This window comes from Trematomus bernacchii, unplaced genomic scaffold, assembly GCF_902827165.1.
Source record: "Trematomus bernacchii unplaced genomic scaffold, fTreBer1.1, whole genome shotgun sequence".
Taxonomy (NCBI): Eukaryota; Metazoa; Chordata; class Actinopteri; order Perciformes; family Nototheniidae; genus Trematomus; species Trematomus bernacchii.
The window spans coordinates 1,417,030-1,434,562 of NW_022987614.1; the positions used below are offsets into that span (position 1 = coordinate 1,417,030).

Consider the following 17,533-nt stretch of genomic DNA (forward strand, 5'->3'; position numbering starts at 1 on the left):
ATTTTCCTGCCTGACCTGGATTGGCCATCGCAGCCTGGTTGGCCATTCCTGCATGATTTCCCATCATAGCTTGCTGCTGCTGCTGCTGCTGCTGTTGTTGTTGTTGTTGTTGTTGTTGTTGTTGTTGTTGTTGTTGTTGTTGCTGCTGCAGTAAGGAGTAGGGGGGGGTGTTTCTGTGCTGGGGGGGGAAGGGTCTGACGGAGCTGTCCAGAGACGAGCTGCGGACCGGAGCGCAGCGGCCCGTCTGAACCGGTCTGACGTTAAATCCTGCTGAGAGGGAGATGATTTTATTACATATCTGTTATTATCAGAGTATAAGGAAGTGTGCTTAACTTAGGTAAAAGTGCTATTACCTCAGATACAGTACAAGTACAAGTCCTGCATTGAAAGTGTTACTTAGGTCAAATTAAGTAAGTATAATCGTCAAAAAAAAGTAATACAAATATAAATTAACAAAACAATTCAAATAAGATAAAAATGACATCTGTAGGACCCTGAACTCATCATCACTTAATCATCATCATCGTACCTGCAGGTCCGGGGGACGGGAAGCCTCTGGCCTGGGGGGGGGGGCTGCTGCTGCCCTCCGTCATCAGCAGGATGTCACTGATGATGCTCTGTTTGTCCACAGGGGGAGCAGGAGGTAGAGAGGAAGAGGAGGAGGAGGAAGAGGTGGAGGGGGCTGCTCTCCTGACTGGAGGCTGACCTGGGAACAGCTGCTGCTGCTGGCCGCTCTGCAGATCCTCCAGCAGCTCCTCCAGCTCACTGGCCTGGGATCAGAGGGAAGAACACGGTCAGGAAACGGTATTTGAATATGATATAGATATTAACAGTAGACTAAGGTCCTTTGTTGCTTTATGGAAGAGGGGGTCACTGAATGCATGGAGTGCAACAAAAACCAATGTGAAGAAATCTGATATTCACTTTAAATGAAACCCCCCTCATTACAGTGAAATGTGACCCACCCAACACACACACGCGCACACGCTGACAGGAATGGTGTCCTGCGGCTGTTTGGCTGATGAATAGAGGAGGGGCTAAAAATAAAACTGCCGGCACTAATGAGGTCATGTGTGATGTACAGTCAGTGACACACACACACACACACACACACACACACACACACACACACACACACACACACACACACACACACACACACACACACACACACACACCACACACACACACACACACACACACACACACACACACACACACACACACACACACACACACACACACACACACACACACACACACACACACACACACACACACACACACACACACACACACACACACACACACACACACACACACACACACACACACACACACACACACACACACACACACACACACACACACACACACACACCATTTTAAATGAGGATGTGAAGGACACGCCCCCAAACTTTTAAAAACCAGTGACAGTAACCTTGAAATGTGGAGCTCACTTCTTGACGTATTTTACAATCATCCAATGACTCTTGGATTGTTCAGCCTGTGCAATAAAATCAAGTTTATAGATTTTACTTTAAATATTAGAACACTAACTTTGGGTTTTTACTGCTAGCTCGAGGAAGGTGTAATTCTAAAATGGAGCTACTGTCACGTTTTTAAAACAATTTCTCCTGGGATAAATACAGTATTTGATTCTTATATGCAGGCTCTGGTATCAGCTGTGAATTTCCCAGAAAGAAAACCCTATAATTTGGTTTTCAAACAGACATTTGGGATGCAATGGGGGACACAAGTTTGCAAATATTGTTGTAGTTCTCCAAAGCTGCCACTAGAGGTCAGTACAAATCGAAAAACATACTGCTGGTTCCTTTCAAATGGTTTGGATGTAAACATTTTGAATATGGTAGAACATTTAATTTAGTCAAAGTCTCATTGTATATAGTCTGACTCCTACTATACAAACGCATGCATTTTCAATAAAGCCCTTACCATTTAAGATCTTTTTGTATAAACAGACGTGCATTGGACTCACTCCTCGGGGCTGAGTGAGTCCAATGAGTTTTTAACAATTGTTTTGATATAGTTTTTTAGTTTTTGCTTCCCCTGTTTACTTAAATTCATCAAGACTTTTCTCCGTGAAAGGGCTTCAACAAAACTAAACGAGTTCAAAGTAACACGGGGTGAGTAATTGATGGACAAAGTATTTTCCTTTAACCTGAGATGACAGAGTTCCTGGCTGCTTGAGGACCGGCTCAGAAAAAAGTGTCACTTTATTCTACAAACTAGAAACCAAGCCTGCAGGATCAGAGTTTCTGAACGCAGCCTCCGGAGGAACAGCTGTTCAAAGAAAGGAAGTCAGACCTTCCTCCTTCAGCCTCTTCCTGAAACTACAACTCTGCCTGTGCACCTGCAGCTTCAATAAGCAACACTTGCAACACTAAGGAGAGCGACTCTGAGACATGTTGGTGATAGAAAAACTGTACATTCACACATATGCAAATCAGCATTAAGAGTGTATTCATACTAAAACAGCACGGTATATATTGTTAAACTGTACATGCTATGTATTGTAGTACAATGTAAACGTTTTGATTCTAACTTCTTATGTTTAAATAACTATCTTTATTTTACTGTATTTATTTGTTATCATTTTAATGCACATTTTTGCTTTAAATTTACCATATATATATAATTCTAATTTATTAAAAAAAAACATATATTGGATAATTTAATTCTAATGTTTACATGAATATCTTTGATTCATTTTTTGAATTTTTTTTATTTTGGTATTGCAATTTCACTTCTTGCATTTATATAATTTGTTTTATTTATTTTAGAGTATATTTTCAATATTGTTCTTCCATTTCATCCCAAAGTTCCACAAGGTAAAGACAAATAATTTGACTGTCTGAAAAATCACAAACACTCCAACATGCTTTACCATGTCTCTATTACAGCTGCACATGTAGCATTGCGTTCCCTATTTATACACACACAACCACACACACACACACACACACACACACACACACACACACACACACACACACACACACACACACACACACACACACACACACACACACACACACACACACACACACACACACACACACACACACACACACACACACACACACACACACACACACACACACACACACACACACACACCACACACACACACACACACACACACACACACACACACACACACACACACCACACACACACACACACACACACACACACACACACACACACACACACACACACACACACACACACACACACACACACACACACACACACACACACACACACACACACACACACACCTTGTGTTTCAGGGACTAACTGACTCCTGACAGCGAGCCATCAGCTGCCTGCAGGAAGTCAACACGTCGTACACACGCGCACACACACACACACACACACACACACACACACACACACACACACACACACACACACACACACACACTTCTCACTCCAACGTGTTTACAGGAGCTGTTAAACACACTATGCCAGCTTCTTAAGTGGAAATATTCATTATCTTTCTCATAAAAGACATAACGGTTAATATGCAAGGGAGGAATGACTGTGGTCCTCCTCCATGTGTTCATGTACTGATAAAGATATTGCGTTTTCAACTGTACCAAAAATTAGGGCTGGAACAATTACTGAAAACTATTTCTAATATTCAAATTTTAGTTTTATAAACAATTTTTAATATAATATATTTTATTAATTGTAAGTTTTCATGCATACATTTAGTTTTAGTCAAATGTCCTGCTTTTATAGCTTTTCTTGTTATTTTGTATATAAAATAGGACATTAAAAGACATCATCTTGGTCTTTGAAAAACTGAATTGGCCATATCTTTCTGACATTCTGTAAATCAATCGATTAATTGACGGACTATTTATTGGGAGATTAACCACTTATTGAAAAAATAATAATAATTGAATTTTTATTATAATTTACTAAAATAATATTCGCAACTGCTGCTGATTGTTTCTCCCCATTTACCCATAGATTAATAATGAAAATAGTTGCCAAATTAACCGATACTAGAAATAATTGTCATTTGTAACTAAACTGAGAGAAGTAACAAATTCATTTGAGACTCTAAAAACGAAAAGTTGCTTATTTTTCCGTTAAAATCATTATCCATCAATCCACCCACAGATTATTCGTTACTAATCATGAACCTCACTGTCATCATCCCTCACCTGGTCGGCCATGTTAAATCCCACTTCCTGTTTCTCTATCTTCACGTTGGCCAGCTGCGGTTCCTCGCCTGGTTCCATCTTGATGGTTTTATCCAGGATGCCGTTATCGTCCCTGTCCAACAGGTAGCGCAGCAACGCATTGTCCTTCTTTTTGGGGCTCCCAGGTTCCTGTTTGATGTCCCCCAGGGCGGCCATATTGTCCCCAGAAGTTGCCTCCCCACCCAGGGGGTCTTTTCCCGTCGCCTCCGCCGTCAATTTGGCCAACTCCACGGGCGAAGTGCTGTTCTGGAGGAGTCTATGGAGGATTTTGTGTTTCTCTTTCAGCGAGGTGGAGTGGTTGTTATTCCCGGATCCACCCAAACCTCCCATTTGGTCCTTTTGGTCGTCGCCTGAAGGGGGAGAAGAGCAAGGATCTGGGGGCTCGGATTTGGTGGTGAGGAGTTGAAGAAGCTTAGTGTGGCCTTTTGTGTTCATCGGGCGATTTCCCTCCCCTAAACTCCCGTTATTTTCGGAGCTATCGGGGTCACTATCCTTCTCCTCCTCCTGATTCGGGGACAACAACTCCTCCTGCTGCTGCTGCCCAAAAGTTCCCAATAAATCCGCCTCCAAGCTTTGATTATTCTTGCTGTTTTCAGTGTTTTGAGTGTTTTGAGGGCTCTGGATGCCAATCGACTTCCTGTCAGGTGACCTGTCTGTACACTGCCCCTCGGTGAGTCCTTGGGAAACCCTGTGCCCCTGACTGACTGCCTGCAGTGCACTGAGGGAATTGAACCCTTGGCTGTTTCCCGTGCTGCTGCAAACAGACGCTGGAGAATGGAGTCCAGCTGCAGGAGAGAAAGACCCAGAGGGGTTTGGGAGATGACGAGGGGACAAAATGGCGGAGGAGACGTTGGGGCTTCCCTGGGGTGAAGGGCTGCCCAGTTTCACTGCTTTAGGGCTGCTTCCCCGCCCCGAAACGACCCCCAAACCACGAACTGGGGTGTTGCTGGTGACGCTGGCATCAGGGGAAGGGGAGGGGCCGCGCACACTGGTGGGGGTCATTGGTTTGGATATGCCCTGCCCTCCTGGTATCTCCACAGTCATATTCTCCCTGGAAGTCAAAAGAAAGAAGAATCAGAATAGGTGTAGACGGGTGAATTTTAATAATGAGGTACAGCACAAGTTGTGAGTTAAAGAGGACATATTATGATCATTTTCAGGTTCATATCAGTATGTAGTGTCTCTACTTTAAAGAGTCCTCTCCTGCTGATGTTCAGGTGTATATCAGTATGTAGTGTCTCTACTTTAAAGAGTCCTCTCCTGCTGATGTTCAGGTGTATATCAGTATGTAGTGTCTCTACTTTAAAGAGTCCTCTCCTGCTGATGTTCAGGTGTATATCAGTATGTAGTGTCTCTACTTTTAAAGAGTCCTCTCCTGCTGATGTTCAGGTGTATATCAGTATGTAGTGTCTCTACTTTAAAGAGTCCTCTCCTGCTGATGTTCAGGTGTATATCAGTATGTAGTGTCTCTACTTAAAGAGTCCTCTCCTGCTGATGTTCAGGTGTATATCAGTATGTAGTGTCTCTACTTTAAAGAGTCCTCTCCTGCTGATGTTCAGGTGTATATCAGTATGTAGTGTCTCTACTTTAAAGAGTCCTCTCCTGCTGATGGAGGCGTTTCAGGAAGGGGTCGACAAGATCGAATGACTTAAAGTACATCATAAAAATATAAGATTTTGTTTGCAGGATGTCTTTGAGTGTTTTAGTTTCCTGTTGATTTGGACAGAGATCAATCTGTATTAAGAACAAAGAGCCTCTTATTCAGAAACGCCACAATACAGCACGTATTGCACAAAACTGACAGGAGCACCAGCAGCCAGTACAGTGTTCCTCCAGTAGGACCGTTCACAGAGTTGGACGGCGGTCAGGAAACAAAGCCAGGACTGTTACCCGGAGCTTTCGAGGATCAATGGCCAGAACTTGGCCTTTTTACTTCCACAAGTTCCACATTGGAAATTATCGCCGCGGCGCTCGGCACAATGAGAGCTTTGTGTGTTTGGTGTGGGGCTCGAGTTGATTCATGTTTAAAGCTATCACACTGTTACAGATTTACCCTCGTTACTACTCTGTTTCCTCAGTTGTGTACACTGTTTCAGAACCAGAGGTTTTAGACTTACCTAACTTCTACCCAAAACCTGTTCTCTGTATTTACTGACAATCAGAACAAATATATATCCGTTTAACTGTTTTTTAAAAGTTAATAGGTTTTTGTAAAAGTTGTTGATCCTTTGTCTATTTAAATGTCCCTTTTCAGGGTTTAGGATGATTTACCACTATTTACCACACAGAGTTTAAAGTGGACCTATCATGCTATATTTGAATAATATAGTGTAGGACCATACCTATATAAGGCATATTTATACTTTTTTTTTTCAAAATACCAAACAGATCATGCATTTTAGCCATGCCTCATTTTGCTCAATTTGACAATTTCTAGCTCTGTTTTTGCAAGGGCAGATTCTGTGAGAACAGCACCACTTACAGGCCTGGCATATGTACTACAGCGTCTCCAGCGCTTTCGAACGGCAATGGCCGTGGCTGTCTCCTCCTGATTGGTGGAGTTGGCCCAATAGCCGTAGCGCCACCGTCCTGACGTCAGGACAGTGTTCAAATCTGGATCAGGTTTTATCAGATCCCTTGCAGCCCCTTTTTTAGAGATTTGGGTATGGAGGAAAATAGAGAGGGTTGTGTTTTCTGACACTTGGTGAGTTCCCTGGAACACCGGGGACACATATTCATGTAGAAAAGACGTACAGAAGTGCATTTTGCATGATAGGTCCCCTTTAAATAAAGACTCTACCGTCAAAGAAAAAATGCACTTACTATATTCTGTACCACTCAAAAAGACAGACTACTAAACTAAATGTGTATCAAGAAAATTTAATAGGTTGAGGATAACTTTCTTGGGAGTTAAACCTTGTGTCTGTTAATGGAGGCTCTCAAAATATGTTTTTCTTTTCTTAAAACCCTAAAAATGACACACTGGGAAACAATTACACCTAAAAGTAGTAAAGAAAAAAAGCTTGCAGGTGTCAAAAAACAAGAGAAAACTTTGGTGCAACATTTCAAAAGATGGACTCTCAGACAATGCACACATGTCCTTAGGTTGCCTCTCTTCTTAAGGAAATTGAGGGAAATCGCTCACATGTGGGGTCTCCTAAAGACTAAACCTAATGATCAGGAAGACAGAAACATGGCAGTAGATGCAGAGGAAGAGAAAGAGTGTGTGTACCTCTGCAGGATGTGCAGGGACATGTAGAGCTGAGGCTCGTTGGTGGCCTGCGATCGGACCAGTTTGCTCTTAGTGTGAGCCGAGACGATGGTGCCGTCAGCGAGAGAGAATCTGTACAGAGGACTGAGAGCGTGGCCGATCCTCAGCACTGCAGAGAGACAGAAGAATACACTTTAATATCAACATCCTGACACTGACAGACACTGAGAGACACTGACAGACACTGACAGACACTGACAGACACTGACAGACACTGACAGACACTGACAGACACTGACAGACACTGACAGACACTGAGCGACACTGAGCGAGACACAAAATGATGACTTGATTCCACCGAAAGAGATAAAGAAACTAAGATGTGCAGTGGATTAAAGTGGTGTAACAGAATGTCTGTGTAACTATATTTATGATGTATAAAAAAGTCTATATGATACTAATTAAAAACTGATAATAAATACAATGTAGTTAAAAAATCTAATCGACTTAAATCAGCAAACCCGATCACCAGTGGTCAGACATTTTCTTAAATACACATTTTTCCTGCACATATATTTGTACACAAAAATGTGGTATTATGTCAGAAGAAATTGGTTAAAAATGTACTTGATACACGGAAAACTAGATATAAGGTAGATTTTGATTGTCCTTCAATTTATTCCTCAAATAATTTCAGAATAATAATAATGCATTTAATTTATATAGCGTCTTTAAATACACAAAGACACTTTACAAAAGTCCCACTTAACAAAGACAGTCGCAAAAAAAACTGATCATTTAAAATTCAACGATCCCTCAACATGTCCACATTGAACCTTGGGTTGCGTCCGAATAGTCCGTTTAGCTTAGGAACCTTCCTAACGGAGTGAAATGACCCGGAAGTCCCTCAGTGGCAGCCATGATAAGTGCCGTTCCAATTCTCTAGATGAAAGGAAAGGAGGTTTCAAACTTCCTTTATAACCTCCTTTAGCTTAGGAACCACTGGACCTCCCTCACCGAAAGGAGAGGAGAAAATGCTGACCCACAATGCCTTGCGGCCGCAGCATTTGCCGTCACACAACAGTCGGCCGTTCACGGAAACAACCGATTATGACCGAGAAATGATATCATGAAAGTTACGCTGCTTATTAAGCATTTTAAAACGTATGTGGTAAGTTGCCAAAGTGCTTTGTTTTGAACGTTCATCAGTATTATAATCAAAAAGAGAAATATGAACGTTAGTTTTTACTGAAATGATCAAATAAAGTCAACATTTCACAGTCTTTACTGAGCTGTGTGGGGTTTGTTCAACTTTTAAAAGATGTTTGAATGGTGATATACACAGTGATAGATGTTAAGGACTAACGTTTATAAAAAATACATTTGTATTGATTTTAAGATCTTTTCATACAATCATACGTATTGGGATCATTTGTATTAATGTGGACCGGAGGGAGAGGGTGACGAGCATAAGTTTCACTTTCCTTTTTTATTTCAATTCCAACTTTGGTCATGAAGAATATGTTTCTCTGTTGTCCCTGTTCATAAAGCATAAAACAACAGCATCAGAGCACGGTGCAGAGTCTCTAGATGAGTTTACAGTAGTCCCTCGTTCTTATTATACATCCATGTTGTAGTCCGCTGTATAGGAAACTGAAGTTTCCATAGTTTCCCCACAGCAGCAGGCGCACATTTATGACCTCTGCTGGCGCATCATAAACACGTCGGATAGTGAAAGTGCAGTCGGATTCTCTAAAGTACCGCAGTCTCTTCTCCTAAATCCTTTTGAATTCTCCTATCCACTATCCCTTAACCCCATGACGTTTCACTCAGAGGGATAGGGACGGACGATAGGGATAGACGATGGGGATAGACGATGGGGATAGACGATCGGGGCAGACGATCGGGGCAGACGATCGGGGCAGACGATCGGGGCAGACGATCGGGGCAGACGATCGGGGCAGACGATAGGGCAGACGATAGGGGCAGCGATAGGGGCAGACGATAGGGGCAGACGATAGGGGCAGGTAGGGGGCAGACGATAGGGGCAGACGATAGGGGCAGACGATAGGGGCAGACGATAGGGGCAGACGATAGGGGCAGACGATAGGGGCAGACGATAGGGGCAGACGATAGGGGCAGACGATAGGGGCAGACGATAGGGACAGACGATAGGGACAGACGATAGGGGCAGACGATAGGGGCAGACGATAGGGGCAGACGATAGGGGCAGACGATAGGGGCAGACGATAGGGCAGACGATAGGGGCAGACGATAGGGACAGACGATAGGGGCAGACGATAGGGGCAGACGATAGGGGCAGACGATAGGGGCAGACGATAGGGGCAGACGATAGGGGCAGACGATAGGGGCAGACGATAGGGGCAGACGATAGGGGCAGACGATAGGGGCAGACGATAGGGGCAGACGATAGGGGCAGACGATAGGGGCAGACGATAGGGGCAGCAGATAGGGGCAGACGATAGGGGCAGACGATAGGGGCAGACGATAGGGACAGACGATAGGGACAGACGATAGGGACAGACGATAGGGACAGACGATAGGGACAGACGATAGGGACAGACGATAGGGACAGACGATAGGGACGGACGATAGGGACGGACGATAGGGACGGACGATAGGGACGGACGATAGGGACGGACGATAGGGAGGGACGGACGATAGGGAGGGACGGACGATAGGGAGGGACGGACGATAGGGGAGGGACGGACGATAGGGAGGGACGATAGGGAGGGAGGGACGATAGGGAGGGACGATAGGGACAGACGATAGGGACAGACGATAGGGACAGACGATAGGGACAGACGATAGGGACAGACGATAGGGACAGACGATAGGGACAGACGATAGGGACAGACGATAGGGACAGACGATTAGGTGACAGACGATAGGGGACAGACGATAGGGACAGACGATAGGGACAGACGAATGGTGGATAGGAGCCTGATTTTTTGGACTATTCGACCGCAACCTAGGAACAATTCATCAAGACTTGCAAAACTCAAAGAAATACTTTAAGACTGAAAAACATCATGCAAACCAAAAGAAAAGAAAATGAAAAATTGATTATAGTTAGCAAGCTAAGGCTCAAAACGCCTCCTTTAGTTACAGAGTTACAGTCTGCAGTTTCTTCCAGCATAGATATAAGGTAGATTGTCCGACAATTTATTAACTTCTAGATCAATGAACGTGTCCGAATTGAACCCAGGAAGAATTCATCAAGACTTGCAAAAACTCAAAAAGAACTATAAGAAAACACAACCAATAAATCAACCCAATACGAAGAAAGTCATAGCATGAATTTAAGACACTTTGAGTTCCAGTTCCAGTTTCTTCCTCACCCTCCTGCTGGTGTTTCTTAGCGAAGGACATCTCCCCGTCGTTCTGCAGGTGAAATCTCTGAATGCATCGTCGCACCAAATCCTCCCAGCCCGGCTTCATGGAGGCCCGCAGCAGACTGGTGTCCAGAGACGTGATCTTACCTGGGGAGGGAGGAGATAAGAGAAGTTAACATGTTACTGCCATGTTTCAGGTAGTTGTTAGAGCAGGAGGGTCATTTCTTAACAATTGGCCAAAAGATTCAGATCTCTATTCTCGCAATTCCAGCACCAGACACTTTTTTACGCTAACAGGGTTCTTACGGTCATTAAAAACCTGGAAAAGTAATGGAAATTCAAAATGCTAATTCCAGGCCCTGGAAAAGTTATGGAAAACAATATCTTTCCCAAAGTTTTGGAAAAGTCATGGAAATTTAACTAAATTTGCATCAAATATAATTTATATTTTATCTAATCGCCGAAATAGTAATACTATAACGATAATAAATACTGTATTGTGTAGTAATGAAACGTAAAATGGCATTTAACTGTCGAGGTATTTTGCTGGTGAGAGATTTTAGTTGCTTTAGCGTGTAGAAGCTAGTAAGCCTATTATTTAATTTGCTTTAGATAGGACCAACATGTTTCAGACCTTATTTTCCTGTTCCATGTTAAAATAAACCATTTTCAGTGGTACCGCTGAGAAAGAGTAATGTTTTTGGTCATGAAAAATTAGGTAAAGGTCATGGAGAAGTCATTGAAAATCATTGGTGAAAAAGTGTATGAACCCTGGGACAATCTTGAACTAATGTACATTCCCAAAGATATTGAAGTGACTGTTGTTTTGTATATATTGATTGTTGTGTTGTTATCTTATTGTGTGCATGTGTATAAATGTGTCTGTTGATTGTGTAGGATATACATATTTTATACATATTTGTATTTTTCTATTCGGGATTGTGGGAAACGGTATCTCCATCTCTCTGTCACACACACACACACTGAAAGATTGACAATGAAGTTGACTTTGACTTTGATCCTGTGTCAGCTTGAATTCACCATACAGCAGATACTTTGGGAAAAAACTGGATCAAATGGGATCAAGACAAGATTATATATCTGCACTTTACACGTAGGATGTTTTAATGCTTTGTCAAGCACTTTGTGACTATGTCTGTGAAAAGCGCTTTATAAATACATTTAACTTACTTACTTACTTACAGTATAACCAAATTACACCTGAACCTTTTACTGAAGACTGAGAATGTGTTTGAGACGTTTTGAGCAGACAACTGGATCCCAGAAATGAGACGTGGAACTTTGTAAATGGATTAAGTTTTGATTTTGTTAAACGCAGCCCCAATAATAAAATATTTTGAACAGATTGCTGCCATGTGTCAGTTGTTTGCTGATGTTTGTCATGGAGCAGTAGGGTAATTGCTTCACCTGTGGACCTTAGTTCACAACCTTAAGTGCGAACATCCACTCTGCAGAAGAACCCTCTGAACCTTTTATAAACTTGTTCCTGACCTACAAACAAAAAACTGATTCTAAAAGTTTTTTTCAAACACCGTACATTTTAATTTGGCACTATATGCACTATACTGATTGATCATACTTCATATTAAAGGACTACTAACATATCTGTGGAAGTGTGACACTGTTTTTGCAGGGGGGTTTGATATTGTAAGATTTGAGCAAAAAGGTATTTATTTAGAGAAGTAGTGAGCATACTACAGGATTCTGGATATTTTGTACGAGCTGTGTGAGAGTTTGTAAATGGATGTTTTGTCAACCCCATTTAATTCAATTTATCAAGTCTTTTCTCAATTTGACTTCACAGTGAAGGCATACCAAAAAAAACATAATTTCCCTATAAGACCCTAACCTAAAACTGTGTGAGTAAGTGTTATTCAAAATGGTCCTTTTGTACCTTGGAGGTCTTGCCTCGTGGTGAAGCTCTCGTACGTGGGCATCACAGGTCTCTCTTTGACGGCGACTCTTCTCGCCACACAGATCAGACAAGACTGGAAATCTGTGTGTTTGGAAAAATATCGGTTTAAATAATCCTTAAGTAACACTTACACATACACCTTGAGTAATGGAATATAACATGTATACAGTAGAAGAACATAGGCACAGTGGGACCTTAAAACAACATTATTATTTAAATGGTAACTCAAGTTAAAACTTTAAAAAGGTCACGCTTTAAGGGTACTTCTAACCAATTTGACTTTGAATGCCAATCTACACAATAAGTATCTACAAAGAGACTCAAGTTAATGCTTGCATCGACCTTAAATATGCTTAATACCGAATTTATGACCTTCTCCTCCTCATTTTCAACCACAGTATTACCCTAACAATACTTTAGCATTGAAATCAAACTCAAAAAGTCAGCCTCAACAGACTCAGACTGAGTTTTAAAATCAGCCTCCACCCTAATCTCAAGCAACACCCCCAAAATCTGGTTGTCAGACGTCTCAAATTAGAGTGCCAGACATATTCTTTTCCCAAGTGTGTGTGTGTGTGTGTGCGTGCGTGCATGCGTGTGTGTGTGTGTGTGTGTGTGTGAGATAAGATAAGATGGGAAGATGACAAAGTGACACACACTAATTAGTGTCTCTCAGTAGATGAGATGGTGGTGGAAAGAGGACAGGACACCAGAGACTGTGAAGAGGGGGATGGAGAAAGTGATGAGAAAATTACAAAGTAAAGACAAGGGTGGTAAGATAGAAACAAAAGGAGGTAAAACTGTAGAGAATTAGAAAATACTAGCGAGAAAGGACATGTAGACGTTGATACAAATAAAATAGGTTTTTGTGCATGTAAATGGTCTGCAATGGCTAAAATTCCCAAAGTTCTGTCCAATGGGAGATCACCTAAGGTCATCCTAACCCTAACCTTGACTAAGAAATGAATCAAAAGGGAAAGAGGTTCAATACACAACATTACATGAGATATTACCTTCCCCCTCTTCTTTGATAGACTTGGGTTCGGAGACGGCGAAACACTGCATGGTTTCGTATTTCTGCTGCGGCGCCTCCTGCTGGTCGGCTTCAGCGTCAGCGTGAGGGTTGACCAACATACGGCAGTTAAACGTGTGGCTGTTCCTGTTCGAAGAGTCACTGCTGCGGCTGTTCACTGCGAGATGAAGAGAGGCAGCAAAACAGAAAGGTGGTCAACATAAAGCACATCACCAAGCACCAGAGAGGGCAAGAGTACACACATCCTTTACTCAAGTAGAAGTACAGATACTCGTGTTTAAAAATACTCTGGTGAAAGTAGAAGTACTGACTAAACTTCTTTACTCAAGTCAAAGTAAAGAGGGCTTTGAAATGTACTTCAGTAAAAAGTACCCATAACTAGCAGCTGTTTTAAAGAGTACCTGACCTCCCTTTATATTAATAGAACAATAATGTCATTGTTAGCTAATGAATGTTTCCATGCTGAACAACGGCAACATGACAACGTTTTCATTGGTCCCTCTTCTTTAGAGAAGACCAGGAAATGATGGATACACGGATCGTGTTCAAATCAATAGGCACGCAATGACTCTAAATAATAATGATCACGCCACCAAACACACATTCAAACTAAAGGAACCAGCCTGTTTGGGAAATGTGAGAAGTAGAAAGTACAGGTATTTGTGTTCAACATGTAAGAAGTAGAAAGTACAGGTATTTGTGTTCAACATGTAATAAGTAGAAAGTACAGGTATTTGTGTTCAACATGTAAGAAGTAGAAAGTACAGGTATTTGTGTTCAACATGTAAGAAGTAGAAAGTACAGGTATTTGGGTTCAACATGTAAGAAGTAGAAAGTACAGGTATTTGTGTTCAACATGTAAGAAGTAGAAAGTACAGGTATTTGTGTTCAACATGTAAGAAGTAGAAAGTACAGGTATTTGTGTTCAAAATGTAAGAAGTAGAAAGTACAGGTATTTGTGTTCAAAATGTGAGAAGTAGAAAGTACAGGTATTTGTGTTCAACATGTAAGAAGTAGAAAGTTCAGGTATTTGGGTTCAACATGTAAGAAGTAGAAAGTTCAGGTATTTGGGTTCAACATGTAAGAAGTAGAAAGTACAGGTATTTGTGTTCAACATGTAAGAAGTAGAAAGTACAGGTATTTGTGTTCAACATGTAAGAAGTAGAAAGTACAGGTATTTGTGTTCAACATGTAAGAAGTAGAAAGTACAGGTATTTGGGTTCAACATGTAAGAAGTAGAAAGTACAGGTATTTGTGTTCAAATGTAAGAAGTAGAAAGTACAGGTATTTGTGTTCAAAATGTAAGAAGTAGAAAGTACAGGTATTTGTGTTCAAAATGTAAGAAGTCAAAGTAAAAAGTCGTCAGAAAAATAAGTAGTGGAGTAAAGTACTGATACCAGCAACATGTACTTAAGTACAGTAACGAAGTCTTTGTACTCCACTACTTCCCACCGCTATCCTATAGAACATCCCTGGTAAGATTTAACACATGCTAACAAAAAAATAATTCAACCCAAAAGCTGTACATATTGTCAACAGGATTCAGCTATTAGCCAAACCTCTGTCAATAAGGTCTGTTCAATATTAGTGCCAACATGCAACACCAAACTACTGCAATATACCAAAATAAACCGTATCTGTAATGAGTTGTAATGTGGAGCTAATCCAACCCAAAAGCTGCACATATTGTCAACAGGATTGAACTATTAGCTAAAGTTTTATCAATAAGATATGTCAAGAAATGTTGTTAAGGACACGGTAGAAAATGGATTTATTTATGAAGCCATTTGCTTTGCGATTTGTATTGTTTAAATGTGTTTTTTCTCTGATATAGTATACATGTTTTTAGTTACCTGCAGCTCCATTCAAAGTGGTCTTTAACCTACATTTCTCCAGACCTCTGTGAGTTTGTACAGACAGAGGAACAGTCTGTTTCATAGCATTATTTGCTCTGCTAAATACTGGTCTGAACACTGTATTCAGGTTTATTGAGGTGACTAACCTCAGGCTGAAACTCTAAATTGTTCAAACACCTCACAGTATCTCCTCCATCAGACCAGTACACTTCAGGCGGTTCTTACCCAGGCTGGTGGGCAGGAGGTTCTTGACGAACTCTGCGTGGTCTCCGACGTGCAGCACGCTGTAGACGCTGGTGTTCATCAGCTCCTCCTGCTGGCAGCGCAGATACTGGCTCACGTTCTCCGACACAAACACGATGTTTCCCTCCATGTTGACCACGAAGAAGAAGCCGTCCAGAGCCTGGAGGAGTGAGGAAGAGGAGACAAAAGATGAGAGGGGAACTCTCCACTAAAATCAAATGGCAGTAAATATGACATTTTAGATTTTACTCCTACTATCTTTTTTTAAATATATATTTAACATATATTCAGATCTGTATATACTGTATGTAAACACTTAACATTTAATGATTATATTTTTTATAATTATTATCCATAACGTATACTGTTATTCACATTTTTTACGTTTGACATTTTTCTTTTTTATCAACAGGTAAACAGGATATTTATTAGGAAGAAATTCAACAGTTTTGCAACAGTGTGAACCTCAAAAGTGTATTTCAAATCGTCTGCTCTTTATGAAAATATTATATTTTCTTTCTTTCTTTAATTGTCTGGGTGGCTTTTTCGTGAAAATTGATAACAAAGATAACAAAATTGAAAAAAGAAGCCCCTTAATTATGTCCCAAAAAACACCCAGCACAAACTTACACTGCCGTTTTTATAACCCGAGGCATTAAAGCAAGTCTACAGTAGCCTATCTAGTTCTGTGTGTGTGTGTGTGTGTGTGTGTGTGTGTGTGTGTGTGTGTGCGTGTGTGTGTGTTTTTCCATTCTTTCATTCCTGTCAACTCAGCATTTCCCACTATATGAACAGAGTGTGATTTGTCCCTTAGCCGCATGTCTGCACACGGTGCTGCTGAACGGCTGCTTATCCCTTCACATCTCACTCTGTGGGGAACGGACAGAGAGATATTTATCTCTGAGCCGACACCTCGGCCAATGTTGCGACTGGTGGGAGCTAAATATAGTGTGTGTGTGTGTGCGTGTGCGTGTGCGTGTGCGTGTGTGTCTTTGGTCAAGCTCCACCTCTCCCTTTTCTAATCTGGCTTTTCAGAGAGGTATTTTTACCTCATTGGGTGCCATGTTATACGTCACCACACACACACACACACTTTCATACATGCACACACACACAAACCCACACACACACACACATTGATGACAGCATTACTGCTGGCCAGAGGAACTCTTATCTCTCTGCGTCACTGTACAATGCAACGCCATTTAAAGTAAGAGAGACAGTCAGACAGCTCTTTATCTCTCAGCATTACCTTCACCTCAGTTTGCTTTCCTTTGCTATTCAAAAGGAAACCTATCTCCTAAAAATAAACAAATATATACATTTATGATGACAACCAGTTAAAAAGTCAAAGAAGCACCTTTTGTAATGTAGATAATTAAAAACACTAGAACATATTTTTATTTTACAAATGTGTATTTTCTGTTCAGATATGTATCAGTATATGAAGATTGATGTGAAGTGCCTTTTTCTGAATGTCCAATAAAGATTGGAAAAACCTGCAGGTGTAGTTTTTTTTACTTCATTTTGAATCTAAATGTTTTTATTTTTACTTAATTGGTCTCTTACAGGCGGGTATGTGAGTAGAAACTTGTCTTGGTGTCACTGTTTTGTGTCTTTATCGCTTTGACCTTTAAACTCTGTTCCCTAAGAGCAT

General features: G+C 41.4%; 1 protein-coding gene across 1 annotated transcript in view; it reads right to left on the bottom strand.

Moving 5' to 3' along the window:
- The window catches only part of LOC117483750 (nuclear receptor coactivator 2-like), a 44,644-nt gene that overhangs the window by 16,811 nt on the left and 10,300 nt on the right, over positions 1-17,533 (bottom strand). The window contains 8 exon segments of the mRNA XM_034132099.1: positions 16-267; positions 530-770; positions 4,203-5,292; positions 7,474-7,621; positions 10,815-10,955; positions 12,724-12,825; positions 13,758-13,934; positions 15,859-16,036. Of these exon segments, the coding sequence (XP_033987990.1) occupies positions 16-267; positions 530-770; positions 4,203-5,292; positions 7,474-7,621; positions 10,815-10,955; positions 12,724-12,825; positions 13,758-13,934; positions 15,859-16,036 (2,329 nt within the window).